Genomic DNA, 18304 nt, shown 5'->3' with positions numbered 1-18304 from the left:
TATATATATATATATATCTCTTTCGTGCTAAGTGTATTTCTCAGTCTACATCATCTCAATTATGAAGATTCTACTGACAAGCATAAGCTCAGGTAGTCAATCTATATCATCTCAATGATAAAGATTTTACTGATGAGCGTAAGCTCAGGTAGTCAATCTATATCATCCCAATGATAAAGATTTTACTGACGAGCATAAGCTCAGATAGTCAATCTACATCATCTCAATGATACATATTCTACTAACGAGCATAAGCTCAGGTAATCAATCTACATCATTACAATGATAAAGATTCTACTGACAAGCATAAGCTCAAGTAGTCAATCTACACACCATTCCACAATAAACGCGAGCACACGAAAAACAAGGAAGGCAAAGTTTCAAAATCATTCCCGCCTTGTCACATAGACAAAGACAGGAATGAGGGGGCAACTGATGAGGAGAAAAATTACCCTCGTCTTAAAATAGAAAAGCTAGCTTCATCCATCAAGATGGTCTCATCCATCAAGCCAGCATCGTCTTTCAAGCCAGCTTCGTCATTCGAACGAATGACTACGGCACGCACTAAATAAATCCTCCATTAATGACACTAGACAAGCAAAAGCGTAACCGAAAGACCAACGGGTAGAAGACCATTGATGATGATAAACGCCTCTGCATTCAATGCTATTAAGACCATCATTGATCAAAGAAGACGTTACGCATTTATTACGCTCATTAATGATAAAGAGTAACGGACGAAGCAACAGTAACGAATGAGCTGTACACACTAAACATGAATTCCGCAACGTATTAGTCGTTGAGCATAAATGCAGGAATTCATTGCCCATTAACGCAACAAGCAACTATAAAAGGAGAAAGCACTAGAAACCTAAGGTACGCTCAATTACACACAAAAAAACTCTACGAAATCACTCTTTGCTTATTTTCTCTCTAGAATCTTTCTCCCTTATTGACTTAAGCATCGGAGGTGGTTTGGTTGACACCACACTGACGCATTACTCTTCCACCCAGTTCATTTTGCAGGTTTTCCATCTACAAAGATGATCCCATTCACAACATCATCCATCTGCTACGACGAGGAGCTCAACTGTTGATTTTTTGCATCATCAATCCATATGGCAGCTTCGTTATAATTTTTTTTTATAGGAACATTTTTTTGTATTGTTGAATGTTTATTTCATTGTAAAGCTCTGATCAAATTCCTAAAAGTTAAAACATTGTATAATAACTGGAAAACACAAAAACTTGGAAAACAGTTTACACTAAAAACATTTTCGGATGAATACAACAGTATAAATTTCCCTTTTTTTTTTTTTAATTTCCTTTTTGGAATAATCTGGTATAGTTGAGAGTGAAACGTCATATAAAAGAGTTATAGGCTTTTAGCTTTTTAGGGTTTTTTTATAAAAATATATATAATTACTGTTCGGTCCAGTCCAGTCCGGTCCTGGACAGGGACCGAAAACTTTTTTTTTTTTTTTAATTAGGACCGGTCTAAACGGGTTTGTTTTTTTTCACAGTCAGTCGCAGCAGAAGCAAAACTCACTTGCTCCTTTTTTTTTAAACCTTTCCAAGCTCCCCACCGTTTCCTTCTTCCAGGTCAGACCTCTCTCTCTCTCTCTATCTCTCTGCTTCAATATTTGTAGAAATCTTTTGGGTTTTGTAAAATGCTTCTTTTTTATTTTTTGAGTTTGATTTCTGTAGCTACTGATCTTGATTTCTAGGGTTTTCTCTGTACTATTTCTCTGTTCTTATTTTATAGCAACCCGAAACGGTTAAAAGTTAAAACCCAATTCCTTAAATTTAATTCAGTTTTAATGTCTGGAAATTATTTTGAAAATGGTGGCCTAGTTGGTGGTTTGGTTTTGTTGGGATTTGTCTTTAGTTGCTCTTTTATGAATCATAGATGTGCATAGCAAAAATTCGAGTTTAATCGTAATTGGCTTTAGTATTTGCTTATTAGTAATTTATGTGGCAGTACATTGGAGTGGTTACTGATAATATTTTTATCAATTTAAGCGTTACTCATGTGATTAAGGATGGGTTTGTTTGAATTGATGATTATAAGTGCTCTGCTCAATTGGTTTGGTATAGTTCAATTTTCGACTATTTGAATAATATAGTCATATTCGACTAGTGGATTTCTTGTTAATATCTAAGATGAGATTCCAAAAACCAAGTTGAACAATATAATCATATCCATCTAATATCATAATATGATAATCTAGATTTTTTTTTTTTTTAATTATTTATAATACATGACAGTATAGTTTATAAAGATTTTCCATTATAGGCATGGGCATTGAACTTCATGTTAATATCCTTTCCTGATTTCATTTCCTTATGAAATTTGAATAGAGAATTCAACATTTTGTAGAATTTATAGTTACTGCAAACAGTGTGAGTCTTTTATTTGACAACATTGCTTCTGTCATTAGAGTTCAAGAAATGACATTTATTTCAGGATTTCCATTGGTAGAAGTTTCTTATATTAATCTAAGCAGTATGCACAATGCACGTCTAAGTTTGTAACTTGTGTGCACATTTGTTAAGAAGGAAGAGAGGAGCTTGAGCTCTGCACCGGCAATGGTGGAAGTGTGGTGGTCCCTATTGGGGGCTGCTATCCCAGCAGTTATTGCAGGGCAAGCTTTTAGAATGAAGAAAAGGCATGCTGAAGAGCAGAGGCTAAACAGTGCCAGGGGGAGGGAGAAGAGCTCTGATGACATTTTTGTTTGCGAAAGGGTATGTACATCAAAGAGAATGTTAAAGAAGGTAGGTTCCTTCTCAAAGGACCCAATTCCTGATACCTGTGTTACTGTATGCGGTGTATCTGAGCTTGATGCGTGCGCTGATGCCTGTGCTCGCACTGTTTGTGTTAATCAACATCAAGTGCCTAATTGGAATGATGTCTGCTTAAGGAGATGCCAGAGTGAATGTCTGAAACTCTCTGATTCCCGTTCTTCTTAGTGCAATTTTTTTCCCTCATTTAGACAGTAAAATTTGTGTAACCTGAGTTGGTATCACAGTGATGGTTGATTCACTTTCTAGAATGTATTATCTGACTCTGAATGTTTTAGTTTACAACCAATTTTAAGCTCCATGAGCTAAAATATTTTGCAGGATTGCCTCAATTCTTATGTTGGGGAACTTGGTGAGAAGGCACCATTTGCATATAGGTGCTGTATGTTTATGTCTCAGGTTAAAAATGTTGCAGATGTAGGTGTTTTTCCTAGTCATTACACATATCTGCGTTTTGACTTAGCTTTCATGCTGTTTCTGTTAAACCTAATTTACACTCTCTACCTGTCCAATACTCTGTACCTTGATCTGCCAATGAGTTTTGGATCAATTGGCACTTATTCCTCCCATAAGAGTGATTGGAGGATGAAGTCAAAAACTCAGTGGGTGCATATGTAACTTACCAATAAAAAATGCCTACTACATTGTTAAAATTTTCTTTATGGCATATAGTTTTATATCTAGGACCAAATCTGGCTTGTGTCATCGTTGTTTGGATCCAAGAAAGACTATCTCTCTGCCTGTTCAATGCCTGTTTACCTTGGTCGCATATCATTCTGTTATTTACTACTGTACAAATATGCTTGGTGTGGTTCTACTTAAATAAGCCCAGGGTATAGCTAAAGGTGGAGAGTATGAGTACCACATCTAAGTATGCAATAGTCACATAAAGGTATAAATGACATAGTAGCATGCTCACATGACACATCAGAGACTTACCCGTAACTCATTTTCATCTGTGATGAGTTTCTAGCAATTCTTGAAATTGTGTATTTATGGTGATGTATTTTGGTTGTGCTTGAATGGTAGGCAACCTAAGAAGCTCTCTGAAGTAACATTCTTTGCCCACACTTTCCCGGCCCTCTTTGGTAATGGAGTAACTCATGTCCAATGATCATAATCTGAAATAGTTTTGTTATTATTAAGGTGAATGCTTGGTTAGAGCACCTTGCATTTTGGCCCCCTTATGAAGGATAAAAGTGGAGAACAATTTGTTTTTAATCCTTCCATGTGAGGATGTAAAGCAGTAGTTCTCTTCTGCAACTGATACCACTATCTTAAGTTAGACATTGAGGCATTTACAGAATTTTGTTGAGAATGTGGATGCAGATTGGGCATACCTATTAAGCCCATGCCTGCAATACTGTCTTGAAATCATTGCCCTTGATATCATTAAAATAAAGGGAATATATAGATCATAAGAGTTTACAGTGAAACGTTGATTCTTAAACAAAACAAATTATCTCACTATTAAACAACAAAATTGATTAAAGCTCTGCATCAGACTCATCTTTATCAGATGTAAGACTCTCCTTCACCTTCTCTTTCTTCTTGTGCATCGCCTCTCCCACTACTTTAGCTGCCGATTTAGCAGATTCTTCCACGGTATGTTTGCTTGTTCCAAAACTATTTTCAGCCGCCTCTTTCATCTTTCCTCCGGCGTTGCTATCCTCAGGATTGGCTTCATCCTTGCCCCTGAAACTGCACCAAAAATTTTAAACTAAAACTTATGAATTTAGACAAAAAAATTATGTATGATGAAAAATAAACAATTGGGGGTGTCTAAGAAATCAATAAACTCACTCAAGATTTGGAGGGGAAATTTGCAAGTGCACTTGTTTTATAATAGCTTTGATTTTGTTCCAAGAACTTTCATGGGACTCTTTCATTATAGAAATTGCATCTGTCACTATCTTTGCAATAGAGGGTTTCTCCTCCTGGTTTTGGGCATAGTGTTGTCCTCCTTCTCCAATGGTTGGGAGAATTTGAAGAGCAATAAAAATGAACCAAAAAAGAAATAGTATAGTGCTTCTGGTAGATCTATCCATGCTGGTAAATTTGAAGGAAAAAAAAGAGAGAGAAGGGATTCAGGATGATTTTACTATTGGTAAGGTGGTTTGCAAAATGAAAACACTTTCCATTTACATGCAAGCTAACGTGGGGTTAGCATCTTACATGTAGGTGTTCACGTTTGAACTGTTCAAAAGTGATTTGAGCTAGGTATGAAAGAATAGAAATTATAGAATACAATAGTGCTGTAAAATTAATACTTACAGGAATCACATCACATTTTGTTTTGGTCGTTAAAAATGGAACTTTTATATGTCTAGTAGATGATCAAATGGTGTATAGTAACTATCTACCAAAAAAAAAAAAAAAAGTGAAAACATTCCATTTGATCCCAAATTTTTGGACCAAGATCTATTTTAGTCCATAAATTTTGAAAAAAAAAATGTAAAAATATAAGTTAGTTCTTCGGTAGATTTGCCATTGTAATAAAGCGCCACATCATTTTATTGAATTTTTCCATATAATGATTGTAATTGCAAGGATCTTGAAAGTAGGGGTGGCAATTCGTGTTAGCGGGTGGGTTCGTGTTGTGTCGAGCCATGAATATTCGGCTATATGAGTTGACTTGAACCCGACCTAAATAGTAAACGTGTCAAAAATCCTCAACCCTAACACGACTTGTTTATTAAGCCGATCGACCTAACATGACACATTTAACCCATTTAATTAACAGGTCATGCAAATGTCAATACAAATGACCTATTTAATAACTTGTTTGATTGATGGGTCATACTTAACCTAAACAACCTATTATCAATTCTCATATATCTAAAATTAAAATACAATTACAACCATAAATATAGTAATAAACATATAATTACAACCACAAATTAAGCAATAATAATAACAAAAACTAATACATTTATAAGCTAAACGGGTCAGACGAGTAAAACGGGTTTTCATGTTGAATACTAACGTGACCCGTTTATTAAACAAGTCAGCCGTGTCGACCCGAATATGACCCGAACCCGTTTAGCCTCAGCCTATGACTTGTTTATAAATGGGCTAATCATGTTAGGTTTGCGAATCGTGTCAAATTTTACCACCCTTAATTGAAAGCCTAACTCTTTTTTTTAGAGAGTTTTAACTTATGGCGTCCGCTTTTGATAATAGATTTTTATCATCAGATTAAGACACCAATCGGTTTTTAGTGTAGACGGGGATTGAATTCCAGATCTCCAATTCAACCATTAGAGATTTTACCAGTTGAGTTAACTAGAACCCATCCAAATGTATATTTCTTTCCCCACCCAAAATATATAAATATATTTGAAAAAGAAAGAAGTGGTGTATTTAAATCAAGTGATCATTGACATATTAACTTTTTTTTATATAGATAATTTGATTGTAAAGTTAGATTTGAACCAATTATTTTTAGTCCAATTTTAGCCTATTCTCAAGTCTAGTCGAGTGTTCTCACTTTTAATAAACATTGTGAGTTCTAATTAACTCAATTGATAAAGTCTCTAATTGTTGAATAAGATACCTAAGGTTCAATCTCCCACTTACATCAAAAAAAATTAATTAATGTCTTTGTTTAATGATAAAGAGTACAAACATTAGAAGTGGACACTATAAGTTGAAACTCTATAAATTTTAAAAAATAATAATTAAAAAAAAAAACAAACATACCTTTACACCCATTAATATGTTTGAGGATAGATATATTTTGGGATTAATCGTTAAAATAATATAAATAAATTATTCTTTTTTCCCCTTCATATGATTATCAAAAGCATTATCTATATAACGATTAAAAAATAGTTGTAAAGTTTTTAATATGAATAAAATTTTGTGAACAAAGTTGTAAATTTGTAATATTCATGTGTATTTTAATCACATGACTCGTTAAAATTATTTAAATATCATATCTTAAATTTTGTATTTATGCCATGCACTAGCCAATGAACACACTACTCAATGGAAAGGGTCAAATAAATTGATTTTTTTCCATTAAAAAATTACTTTTTTTTTTTTTTATAATTTCTATTGGAAAAAGTTAATAAATATTGTAAGAGCATTGATTTAGAATATTTTTTTAGAAAATTTTCATGGGAAAAGAAAAAATTAATTTTTTTTTCGATTTTTTTATATTTTCTATAAAAATAGTGTTAAAAAATTGCTAAAATTGTTTATTAACAATTACTTTAATGACACTGTTAAGGATATTGACCCCTATATCTCTTTAATATAAGGATAAAAATTGCTCTTTACCGAGTGGAGCTTGGAACACACCAAATAAATTGATTTTAATTATACCCATTACCCACCGCCCAGATAAATTTTTTTTTTTTTTTTATACAACCGCCCAGATAATTTAAACCGAGTGTGATTCGGACTTTTTAACTCAGGAAGACTCCTATATATATCGACAGGCAGTCTTATTGTCATGTCTGATTATTCATAGTTCCATCACAGAAACCCAAACCCAAACCCTCCAAATAAAATTTCGCATTAGTTTTTCTCAATAATATGTCTGGGGAAGAAGAAGAAAATGCCGCTGAGCTCAAAATCGGAGACGGTAACTCTCTCTCTCTTAGGGTTTCTGTTAAGTGCATCCGAATTCAACACGCTTTTCGTGTTTTCGCTTAATTCTTATACTTCCGGATTTCGGAGTAGGAATTGGCTGTTGGCTATTTGAAGTTGATCATCATCTAGCCTTTGAATTCATTGTTCGGATTGAAAAAAATATTACAAATTTAAAGTTTTCTTTTTCTTTTTTTTTTTAAATAGTGAAAGTAGATAATGAATTCTAGAAGCTACATTCATCGAATTATTGTTTGGTTACTTGCAATTAATCAGTGTTAGCAATCAATACGTGTTATGATGGCGGTAAAAACGCCAAACGCACTACCAATTTTACTAACCTAGCAATGAATGTGCCAATCAGTTTGTGTTTAAAGTCGAACGCATTAGTTTGTAAGGTTTATACAGTAAAAATTGTTATACTCCTAGCATCACTATAATCATATTAAGTGCAGCGAATTCGAGATGCTTTGCTTCTTCTTATTTTTGATAACTAGGGAACCTTTCTAAAGAAGAGCCCTTTGGACTCGGCTCTAGCTAGTAGAACCTACTGGTGACTAACCCCACCTGCTAGAACCAATTGCCAGGGGGCATTCACCCCTGACGGGCTAGGCAGTTTATGCTTATGCCCATGAGCAGAGATGCTTCTCTTTCTTATTCTTGTGTTTTAGGATTTTTAAGGAATTGGTGTTTGGAAGACAGTATGTGGTTGCCAATTCACTAAGCTGATGATCTCTGTGTGCGTGTGTGTGAGAGAGAGAGAGAGTGAGTTGCTATTTTTACTTTTTTTTCCACTGATAAATTTTCCTCTCTGTATCTCTTTCCAGAGTTTTTGAAGGCCAAGTGTTTAATGAATTGTGAAGTTGCTTTGATTCTTGAACATAAGTATGAGCAGCTTCAGCAGATGTCTGAGGATCCAATGAATCAAGTTTCTCAGTGAGTACTTTAGAAGCACATTTTTTTATATATACTCTGCTGCTCTAGTTGCATATTCACATGTGTCTTTCTGTGTGTGTGTCTCACTCTTCATTCCAAAGTTCCAAATATTACTTGATAAAGTATCAAAGTTGTATTTTTTGGTTCTCTGTTCTTTGTCTTAAGTGTGCTGTTGTTTACTTAACTCTGACTTTTCTGGCTTTTGTATGTCATTTTATAATCTGATACTATGCTATCTCAACCATGATTCCTTCCTGAGCAGCATGTAATCTATCACCATGATATCATTTACTGTGTCACTTGTGTAATCTTCCCCTTGTTGGACTTAAGCTATACAGTGCAAGTTGGATAAATGAGTTGTTGGGAACTGGTATACGAAAGTGCCTGTGCTTCACTTTTTTTAACATATTAGAATTTCTTCCTTTAAGATGTGTATAGATACAAAATTTATGTCTCAGCTGATTAGGAAAGTTCTTGCTTTAGAGTTTTTTTTCCCTTTGAATTTTTTCTCGTCTTTCCGCTATTTTACTTAATGAGTGTTTATTTGGAGTCTCTACCACACTGTATCTAGGAGTATGGAGTCAGGTCTATAACTTTTTTTTTTATCAGTAAAATGTTGTATTTAAGTGGAGTCAGGTCTATTACTGAACCCTTTCATATGCTCTTCCCTCCCGGTTGAGTGTTACCATCTTTGTGTATATGTAGATTTATTCTAATTAATTGGCTTTAGCTTATCCAAATCTTATAAATAATCTAACAAAGTTTGCTGAAAATTTTGGGCCAAATTATATGTGCCAGTCAACTGAATTTTTAATTGGATGATATAAAATCATACAATTAGCTAGGTCAAAAGGAATACAGCAACATCTTTTTTTCTTTTTTTCCAACTGCTGTAGGGGAGGTAGTAGTATGATTCTCTATTCCCAGATTACAGGGAAAAAAAATTACCGGATGAACTGCTAAGCTAATTTTGAGTTATCTTTATCCATTCTTTATTCCAGATTACAGGAAAGAAATTACCTGCTGAACTGCTAAGCTTATTTTAAATTATCTTTCTCCATTCTTTAATTAAGTGGAACTATTTAGTATTTATCTTTGATTTTATATGTCCATAATTCATAATTGTTTTTTTCCCTGCAACCCCTATATGGTGAATGCTGTAGGGGCTTTTTGGAAAGCATAATTTTTTATATGACTAAATAATGGGTGGGTGAGGGTTTTTCTGCAGTGGATTCTTTATATTTTATGATGAATTTAATTATTTATTTCCTACTTTTTGAATCTAAGTTGCCAACCTGCCTGCCTGCTAAGATGGCTACACAAACAGAAGATACTTAAATCCTTGCATGACCTTAAACTGTATGCCCTATAGTTAAATGTGATCTAATCATTCTTCATTCTTTTTTTCCAGAGTGTTTGAAAAGTCACTGCAGTATGTGAAACGATTTAGCCGCTATAAGAATCCTGATGCTGTTAGACAAGTGCGAGAGTATCCTACAAAATTCATATGATGACGGAGTTCCATTTCTTATTTGTTCATACATACGTGCATACATACATACCTAACTACACACAAAATCGGCATTTGTTACTTGATTTGTTTTGTTACTCAATCTTGCAAAGAACTTATGATGAAGTCTTATGGAGTTATAGTTCAAATATGCCATCTATGATAAACATCAGAAATTATGGTTTATTTAAATTTATCAAAAGTACATTTCAAATGTGAAACTTAAGATAAGAGAACAGATATGTTGGACATCTATCTGCTCTGTTTTGACAAATGGCGTACTTGTTTTTTCATGATGAAGAGTTTAATATATTCCAAATCTAGTTCATAATAGAATACTTAGATCTGGGAATACATTCTTGAGTCCAATGATGGGATATCCACAAAAGACAAAGGAATTATTGACCCAATTTTATTGAGTTATGGAATTGACAGCCTCTTAATTTTTGACATTTATGGGCCACTATTATGGACATTCTTTAATTTAATAGACCGAGCTCATTTTTGTTGATAATATTCCCTAATCGTTTCATGTATCAAATTCATCTAGCATAATATTAAATGGTCTTAAGTCTTAAGCAACTGGGGGCAGCAGAGTTTGCAAATGCATCTGAACATGACTCCTGTTTTTAGTACAAATTATCCATCTAAGGTTGCTCAAAGACATGGATATTATGTACTTCTTTATAAAATGCTTGATAACAGCTGCATGGGCAATGATATCTGTGGGGAAATGGTGTGTTTGTGTTAGTTATTTAGTTGCACTCAAACTTAGATTGTTGTTCTTCAAACTTTTTTGTCTTGCTTAACTGACATTCAGAATCCTGAGTAGATACCAGTTGGCTGAGTTTGAGGTAATTTGCCAAGTCACTTAGCAAACTCTATCTAGAACATCTGTTCTCACACGAAAAATCTAATGAATGTATATCAACCTTTGTTGTGCAGCTCTGTGTTCTTGGCAACCTTTGCCCTGAAACAGTGGAGGAAGCAATTGCTATGGTACCATCTATCAAGGTCTGTTTTATTCATTCACTTCTCTCCATGTAAATATATTTGTATTGAGACCCTTTGTAATTTGTTTGGGTTGGATATGTCATCATTTGCATACATGGTATACTGTTATACATGTTAGTGCAGATACAACTGGAGAAACCAAATTGATATAAGTCATATTACCCCCTCACTCTTTTATTTACATCAAAATAATGCATTGATCACTGGGACCACCTAAAGCTACATTTTTCCCAGTACTGATATGTCATGATACTTGCTTTCATCATATCAAGTTAATTTATTAGCCTCCTGCCTCCCTATAGTAAGCAGGTAACAGGAAAAATTATAAGCTTTATAAAATAAAGATGTTATATATTTATAATCATAAAAAAATTTATTAAAAAAAATTAAACTCAAGTACACTATTACTATACTAGAAGAGAGTGCAAAAGGTGGGAAAGCGAGATTACACTCTTATGATCTTTAGACCTTAGAATAAAACTTGACAGAATGTATATAAAAATTTAAAAATGATGGGGGAAAGAAAGACTGGGTTACTGAACTTGGAAAGACTATAGAAATGTATGAACTTAGTTGGAAATTGGAAAGCAAGGAGTTTGCACTGCAGTTCTTTGAGTTCTCATTCTCAAAGGGAGGAAAGAAGATGCAAACTCATTTCAAGAGAGCAAAATTTTCAAGTTTGCTCATGTGGACATTGATACAGAAAATTATGCTCCTTTTGGAAGTGTGTAAAATCATGTGCTTATGTCAATTCAAGCTTCCTTGCTCAACCAGCATTTAATACCATTTTCAGCAGAAGGCCTTGCATGAGACTGCATGTAGGCTCTTTTGGCTGCTTCTAATGGTTGAAGAGAAATGCTACCTTTTTTAGTAGGTTCTTACAGTACACAGGAGTCCTTTGTTTTTGTTCATCTACTTGGCATTACTTGAACAAGGAACATACTTAGAACTGTTATATATCTTATTTGATTTGGATTGATATATTTATTGGGCCAATTTTATTGTGCAGACCAAAGGACGGGCTCATGATGATGAGGCAATCGAGAAAATGTTGAATGACCTGTCACTCATCAAGAAATTTGAATAGAGGGTGTTATGCTGGACCAGATCTTTATTGATTATGCAAACGAGATGTTTTTGAAATGTTATATTTATAGCAATCTTACGATCCTAATGTTGTAATATTGTGATCGACTGATCGTATATTGCCACTTGCATTTTCTGATGATTTTGCTTGACCCCTGACACAATGATTAGGTACAAGATAATGCTGCAAGTCGTTTTAAAGTACAAGTTATCTTGTATGAAATTATCAACAACAAAAATAGAAAGTTATTTTGTATGCCACGAGCTAGTCTTCCTATCTCCTTGAAAACTGGCCAGGAGTCTTATAATATAACTAGTACCTTACGGTGTTTTAATCGAAGACGTCCAAGCCTTCTAGGGTTCAAATATATCGTCTCTTATTGTAACTATTCAATTTTCCCAAAAAAAAAACATGAAAATCAACCTAATTTAGGTACAGCCTAACCTCAAATCAATTTTCTCTCTCTCTCTCTCTTTCTCTCATTGATTCAGTATGAGTTTTTTTTTTTTTATTGAAAATAAAAAATAAAAAAATAAAAAACTTTGGTGTGATTACTGCACTGCACCACTCAAACTCTTGTGTTGGTGTGAGATCACTTGGACACTACTGAGTTTTGCCACAACTCATACAATTTCCAAACTTGTAAGTGTGATAAGCCATAAGAGTTTATTACCACTAAACCATCTCCCAAATTAGTGCTTATGAGCATCTATTTCATGATTCATCAAATCAAAATATTAATAAATTTCTTTTTGCCTTTTCTGGTATAATTACATCTCTCAATTCAACAAAAAACTGGATCTTTTTTTTTTTTTTTTTTTTTTTTGAGAAGCACAAAAAACTTGATCGTAATTGAATTAACTAGAGCCAGCTATAATCAATTCTCACAGAATTGAGTAGTTAAAATATTTACGAGAGCCATTATTTAATAATCCACATTTACGAGAGCTAAGATTTAATAACCCAATTGAGAGAGAGAGAGAGATGACTTAAAAAATGAAATTAATTGTCCCTATCAATCTTTAACCCGGCCATGCAAACCGCAACAATCTCCATAACTCATCTTCACAAACAACATTAATGTAACCCTTCGTTTGAAATTCAGGTCGTAACGAGAAAAACCCCTTGTGACTCTTTCCTAAATCAATGAATATATCTTCACTCGTTTCTGTAATAAAACTACACACCCCATCCATAGCCATGTTACAAATTTTCCTTGGTGATTCCTAATATATATGAGCAGTTCACAAACAGGCAATTTACTTGCAAGTGGGACAAAATTTGGTGTTCATTTTTTTTCTTTGAATTAATAATACAGATCATGAGAAATATCTGAGTTGAGCTGACTCATCCAAGGATTTATCACATTGTACCACGACAGCCTCCTCTGCCACAATCCAGCCCCCGGTGTAAGAATCTTGATCAAACAATTGAGAACAGTTCTAACAAACAAAGGGCAACAAGAGTATAAACACATGTTCAAAATATACCATATGTTATCAGAAATTGGAAGGTATCAAAGAGATATGCAGACTTTGAGAGAGACCCTCAATATACCACTAAACATACAGGAAAAAAAAAATTTAAGACCATCAAAAGGCATCAGAGACAATCTACAGGCCAATATGCACAGTAAAAAGTGGGCATCTCTGCTTCACTAAGGAAATTTGTTAATATGGAAAGGGTCTGGGTTGCCTTTGGAACACATAAAGAGATTAAAATGTTGCAATAGACCAGATCCCAACAAACCCCTCCCCAAAAGAAGAGAGTGGCTTGACCTCTCCATACTCTTTCTAAAGACAATTTTAAGATATTACTAATGCAAAAACTAATTTGTTTGGTACACACTGCAGTGATTGTGAAACTCATAGGAGGGGAGAAAGGTTTGCCATCTAGACTAATTAGGGAAGAGTTGAAAATTCACCTTGGAGCAAGTATATACAATAAGTGTCATCCAGTCCCAATTCTCCAGCAACTGTCTTTGACAATCATCAACTGCTTCATGTAGAAAATATAATAATGGCGACATTAGCTGCATTTCAAAGTGCCTTGATCCACCACAAAGCCTGCACTTCCCAAGGTTTCCTTCATCTGCAGCAGCTAGAAGTGGCTTCCCACCATATGAGTATCTGAGCACACGAGAATATGAAAAAACTATAAAAAATGGAAGGATAAAGGCAACAAAGTGGAGATAAAGAATACAATTTACCAATTCTAGAATTGATATATGCATCATGCTAGAAAATTAGAGCTGCATCAGGAAACAACTGTCTACAAATTATGCAATTTTCAGTTTATGGCAAACTAGAAGCTGGACAAGTTATTCATTCTGTTGAGTTCTTCTGTAATTACACTTCTTGGTGGATCATTGGATAGTTAAACATGTCATCTGTTGGTTGACTTAAAGTTGTCACAAGGGCATCCAAAATTTCAACAATTAAAGAACTGACACTTTTTCCTGCCTTTTCAACTCAGCTAATTTTCCTTGACAGTTGCAACTAAGAAATAAACTGGTAGAACTGAATGTGTGGTATGCTAGTGCAAACAGAATCAAGCTTGAAAACATACGTTCCTCTTTTACTTTTTTAAAACAAGTCTCAAGTCCAATGTAGAGTATGCCTCACAGTCTAAGTGCCTCTGTAATCATTGTTTGTTCAAGAAGCCAAGGTGGGGTAACCTAAGCTCCTTGACCCATACCACAAGTGCAATGAGACTGAAAATAAACAATGTGGAGAAGTGCTCCATCAACTAACAGCTAATACACGCTACCGGTAGAATCACATGTCTGAGAGGTCTAAAACTTCATTGGGTTTATACCTGAAACATTGTTCTGGGAATGCATCCAATCGTTTCTTAAATTTAAGATAAGTCCTATCAGCAGTCAAAGCTTTATCATATTCATATTGTTCCTCTGCCCAAGCTTCTTCTTTTCCATGATCCTCAGCATCACTACCATTCTCCTTGATGGAAAGTGATGAGTAAGTTGAACACATTGAAGTAAAATCCCTCAAGGATGGCTCTTCCTGAGTATAAATATAAAAGCAAGGCACCACTGCAATCAACAAACGCATAAATCAAGTATAACACTTTTGATGCAACATATATAGCTGAGGAATAACTGGAAAATCAATTTGCAAAATTGACGCCTCCGCACCAAACTCAGATTTTAATAAGGGAGGGTTGGTGGGGAATGATAAAATCATGTTACAAACATTTTGAAATTAATATGGCTAAATCATGTTGCATGCACACACACGCACACACACGCTCTTCGTCTGTTGTATCGAACTCCAATAAATAGTTAAGATCAAATTTAAGAATTGCACACCATTCCATATGCAGTATGAAAATATATATATATATATATATATAATTTTTTTTTTTTTTTCTATTTGACATAACAACAAAACAACCATTAATACATCTTGATTCTACTAACCTAGTCCTTCATTCACTTTGTTTCATACAATGAAAGCCAATTCAAATTCTTTTTCTGACATACCTACATTTTGTAATCAGTTCTTTTCTTTTCCAAAGGGCATGATTTCTAGTACATTGGTTGCTCCAGGTCAGATGATTACATTGTGTTTCAACACAGGAGGGGTGGTTAAATTGGTGAGAAGCATGAAGTTAGCATTTTCTCATGAATAATACCATACTACCATACTACAGTATATGGGTACAAAATAGATGATGCAGGCCTGTGTATCACATACAACTCATAAAATATGAATATCAGGCAACAAAATGCAGAAAGGGAAATGCATGTTCTAAGTTTTTATCCATGTGATAACCATACCTGGTGTGCTGGAGTCCATCATACTTGTTCTTGGGCTTACAGGTGTGGGCTTTGCCTTAGACATAGAATGGTGTTTACTCTGTGGTTTCTTGGACTGAGAAGCAGAGGTTGCAGCTTCGGAGAGTGCTTTACTCAATTCCTCCAGATCCATTTCTTCACCATTTTCGTCATCAAAACCCTCCAACCAGCTGGTATTTGAAACTGAAACAGAGGGTGCAGGTGAAGACACCACTTCCTGAGAGGTGGTAGGTGATTCATCTGTATTGGGTGACTTCTGAACACGAAGAGCTCGCCAGCTGCACAAGATGAGAATTAGCATGAGATAGAAAAATATGGTTAGTCAAAATTATTTTACTAACAATAGTATCTATATATTTATAAAAGATCAGTGAGGAATATTGAAGAAGACCTAAGGGAAGTGGTCCCACATTTTGGCATCACACAACCAAAAATAAAAAGAACACGCTCTTCAATCTCTAAACTTTTACTTGAAATTGGAGCATAAACCTGGAAGAAAAAAAGTCATTTTAGTGCTTGCACACTTCAAATGATACATTCTCAATAAAAATTATAACATATTAGTTTGAAGTATTTTAAACCTGTGCAATAAGACAGAGTTTGCTTCCACATGCACTACACTCAAGCAGATTGGGTCTCGCAGCCTCTTTAGGAAGAGGCCAATCCTGTTTAGAAAGGTGGGGAAGAGATTAATAATAGCACATTTTCAGATATATATATATATATATATATATATATGCGAGCAGATCAGTTGCAGTTACTTACAGGCAATCCACCAATTTTGGTTGTATAATGATCAGATAGTTCACAATGATCAGTGGCCCATGGTCCTGGCATGCCCAGAAAAACTGCACCCATCACGTACTCTACTCGAATGGAAACAGGAACAGTCCTACATCATCCTTGGATCACAAAACTAAAAAGATAAACACTCATAATTTCATGCCATGCCTAATGAAAAACAATTTCAGTAGCCACAGTATGTTTCAAAGATACCTGGGATCACCCAAAAAAAAAAAAATACTAATGTAAAATAACTATCAAAACAAAAGCATAAAACTACCATAAGCAAATTCTAAAGAGTAATACTCTCCATTTCATTTCTGATCATAAGAAGAGCAGAGAAATTTAAATGCTTCCATTTTTACATATTTTCATTATTTGCAACCTGCTTCCACTCAATTAAGCATGTAATAATAATTATTTGGATTAGATTTGCAAACTGTGAGTTTCTTATTCTTAAGAAACCAAAATAACAATATTAACTTCTAACATTATAGCTCGTTTTCTTCTCCTGAATTTCCTCAGCAACCAAAGAGAGGGTATACTGTATACCCCCACCTATCAACTAGGAACCATGTACTAAACCCAAGGGGTAGCTCAATCAACTAGGAACCACACCTCATAATGCTCATTGCGGAGGTCACTTATTCAAATCTCCCTTCCCCCGAGGCCAAATTCACTCGTCAAAAAGTAAATATCATAAAACACCCATGTAAGCAATGATAATTTGCTGATGAACACCACACACTAATCCCACCAATCATCTCTATTCTAAAACAGTAATCCCAAGAATACTAACTTGACCTCAGAATCCCATACCCCACAATTGCTTAATTAAAGCCTTAGAACTCAACAAGTCCTCATCTTGAACACACAATTCACTGTCCACCCTTTAAAAGAAACTACCATTTGAGCTTAGCTTCTTTGCCCTCTACAAAGTTTTCAACTTTTTATGCCTAGTAGTAATATGAAAAGAAACCCATTACTTATCTTCAATTTCTACTTACTCCAGAACACGTATCCCATAAATTCACTCCAAAATATACACAATTTTCACTTTCTATGCCTTCCTAGCGCCAACATATCAAATGGGGTTCTTTAGCATTGAGTAAACATAAGCTCAACAAAAACAACAACAACAAAAGTAAAAACTTTTCAACATTCTGAAACAAATTTACCGTTTCCCATGAAACATTGTCCACAGAAACAGATAGCACCAGCATTAGTAACCAAAAAGAAAAGTAGAAAAGCATATCCAACTAGTAAATTTGGCGCCAAGTGTTCAAATAATGATAATAATATGATTGTTGTGCTAATTCACGTACCTTCAACCCACAAACCAGCCAAAAAACCCAAATCGATAAACCAACGCAGCGGTAAAAAAATCCAGATATGAGAATCGGTGGGTGAGTCGACGACAGTGGAGGTGGAGCCGGTGATGGAGGATAATGAACTGAATGATTGGACCGAAAAAAGAAAAAAACAGTGGAATCGATATTCGATGGTTGGATTCGACGATGGTGGAGATCGAGTCGGCGAGGAGTGGCGGTGGTGCTGGAGGTGAGTGACGCCGACGAACCTGAGAGTGAGAGGGAATGGGGCTGTTGTAGTCGTGAGAGAGAGGGAGAGTTGCGCGAACAGAAAGGGTAAAATGTTTAACACTTTTACGCTTGGGAGGTTATTTTATGGTTGATCAAATTTTACACCCAGAGAAAGATGGTAAAATGTGAAAAATATTCAAAAAGTATTTTACGTCGTA

General features: G+C 34.7%; 4 protein-coding genes across 9 annotated transcripts; 2 read left to right on the top strand and 2 right to left on the bottom strand.

Annotated features, from left to right (window-relative positions):
- The first annotated feature begins 1475 nt into the window (after window positions 1-1475).
- On the top strand, window positions 1476-3113 carry LOC126733254 (uncharacterized protein At5g64816). Of its 2 annotated transcripts, none has more exons than XM_050436481.1 (2): window positions 1476-1602; window positions 2557-3113. In XM_050436481.1, exon 2 carries the CDS (start codon window positions 2590-2592, stop codon window positions 2968-2970), a length of 381 nt encoding a protein of 126 aa, XP_050292438.1. In that variant the 5' UTR covers window positions 1476-1602; window positions 2557-2589; the 3' UTR covers window positions 2971-3113. The 2 variants fall into 2 exon arrangements, with proteins under 2 accessions (XP_050292438.1, XP_050292439.1); XM_050436482.1 differs by having other exon boundaries at window positions 1502-1602; window positions 2560-3113.
- Window positions 3114-4289: 1176 nt separating this feature from the next.
- Window positions 4290-4850, bottom strand: LOC126689982 (uncharacterized). The gene is made up of 2 exons (XM_050385131.1): window positions 4606-4850; window positions 4290-4503 (listed from the first exon to the last, which is right to left on the bottom strand). Exons 1-2 carry the CDS (start codon window positions 4848-4850, stop codon window positions 4290-4292), a joined length of 459 nt encoding a protein of 152 aa, XP_050241088.1.
- A 2360-nt stretch (window positions 4851-7210) lies between these two features.
- Window positions 7211-12086, top strand: LOC126733253 (DNA-directed RNA polymerase II subunit 4). Its single transcript, XM_050436480.1, has 6 exons — window positions 7211-7393; window positions 8226-8334; window positions 9746-9823; window positions 10665-10698; window positions 10790-10858; window positions 11868-12086. Exons 1-6 carry the CDS (start codon window positions 7345-7347, stop codon window positions 11943-11945), a joined length of 417 nt encoding a protein of 138 aa, XP_050292437.1. The 5' UTR covers window positions 7211-7344; the 3' UTR covers window positions 11946-12086.
- A 936-nt stretch (window positions 12087-13022) lies between these two features.
- On the bottom strand, window positions 13023-18211 carry LOC126733252 (uncharacterized). 5 transcript variants are annotated; one of them, XM_050436478.1, is made up of 8 exons: window positions 17871-18211; window positions 16528-16758; window positions 16344-16427; window positions 16154-16251; window positions 15745-16040; window positions 14763-14997; window positions 13870-14074; window positions 13023-13387 (listed from the first exon to the last, which is right to left on the bottom strand). In XM_050436478.1, exons 2-8 carry the CDS (start codon window positions 16618-16620, stop codon window positions 13265-13267), a joined length of 1134 nt encoding a protein of 377 aa, XP_050292435.1. In that variant the 5' UTR covers window positions 16621-16758; window positions 17871-18211; the 3' UTR covers window positions 13023-13264. The 5 variants fall into 5 exon arrangements, with proteins under 5 accessions (XP_050292435.1, XP_050292434.1, XP_050292432.1 ...); XM_050436477.1 differs by having other exon boundaries at window positions 16528-16678; XM_050436475.1 differs by having other exon boundaries at window positions 16528-16664.
- Between the last annotated feature and the right edge of the window lie 93 nt (window positions 18212-18304).

This window comes from Quercus robur, chromosome 6 (assembly GCF_932294415.1).
Source record: "Quercus robur chromosome 6, dhQueRobu3.1, whole genome shotgun sequence".
Taxonomy (NCBI): Eukaryota; Viridiplantae; Streptophyta; class Magnoliopsida; order Fagales; family Fagaceae; genus Quercus; species Quercus robur.
This window is presented reverse-complemented; position numbering and strand designations above follow the sequence as displayed.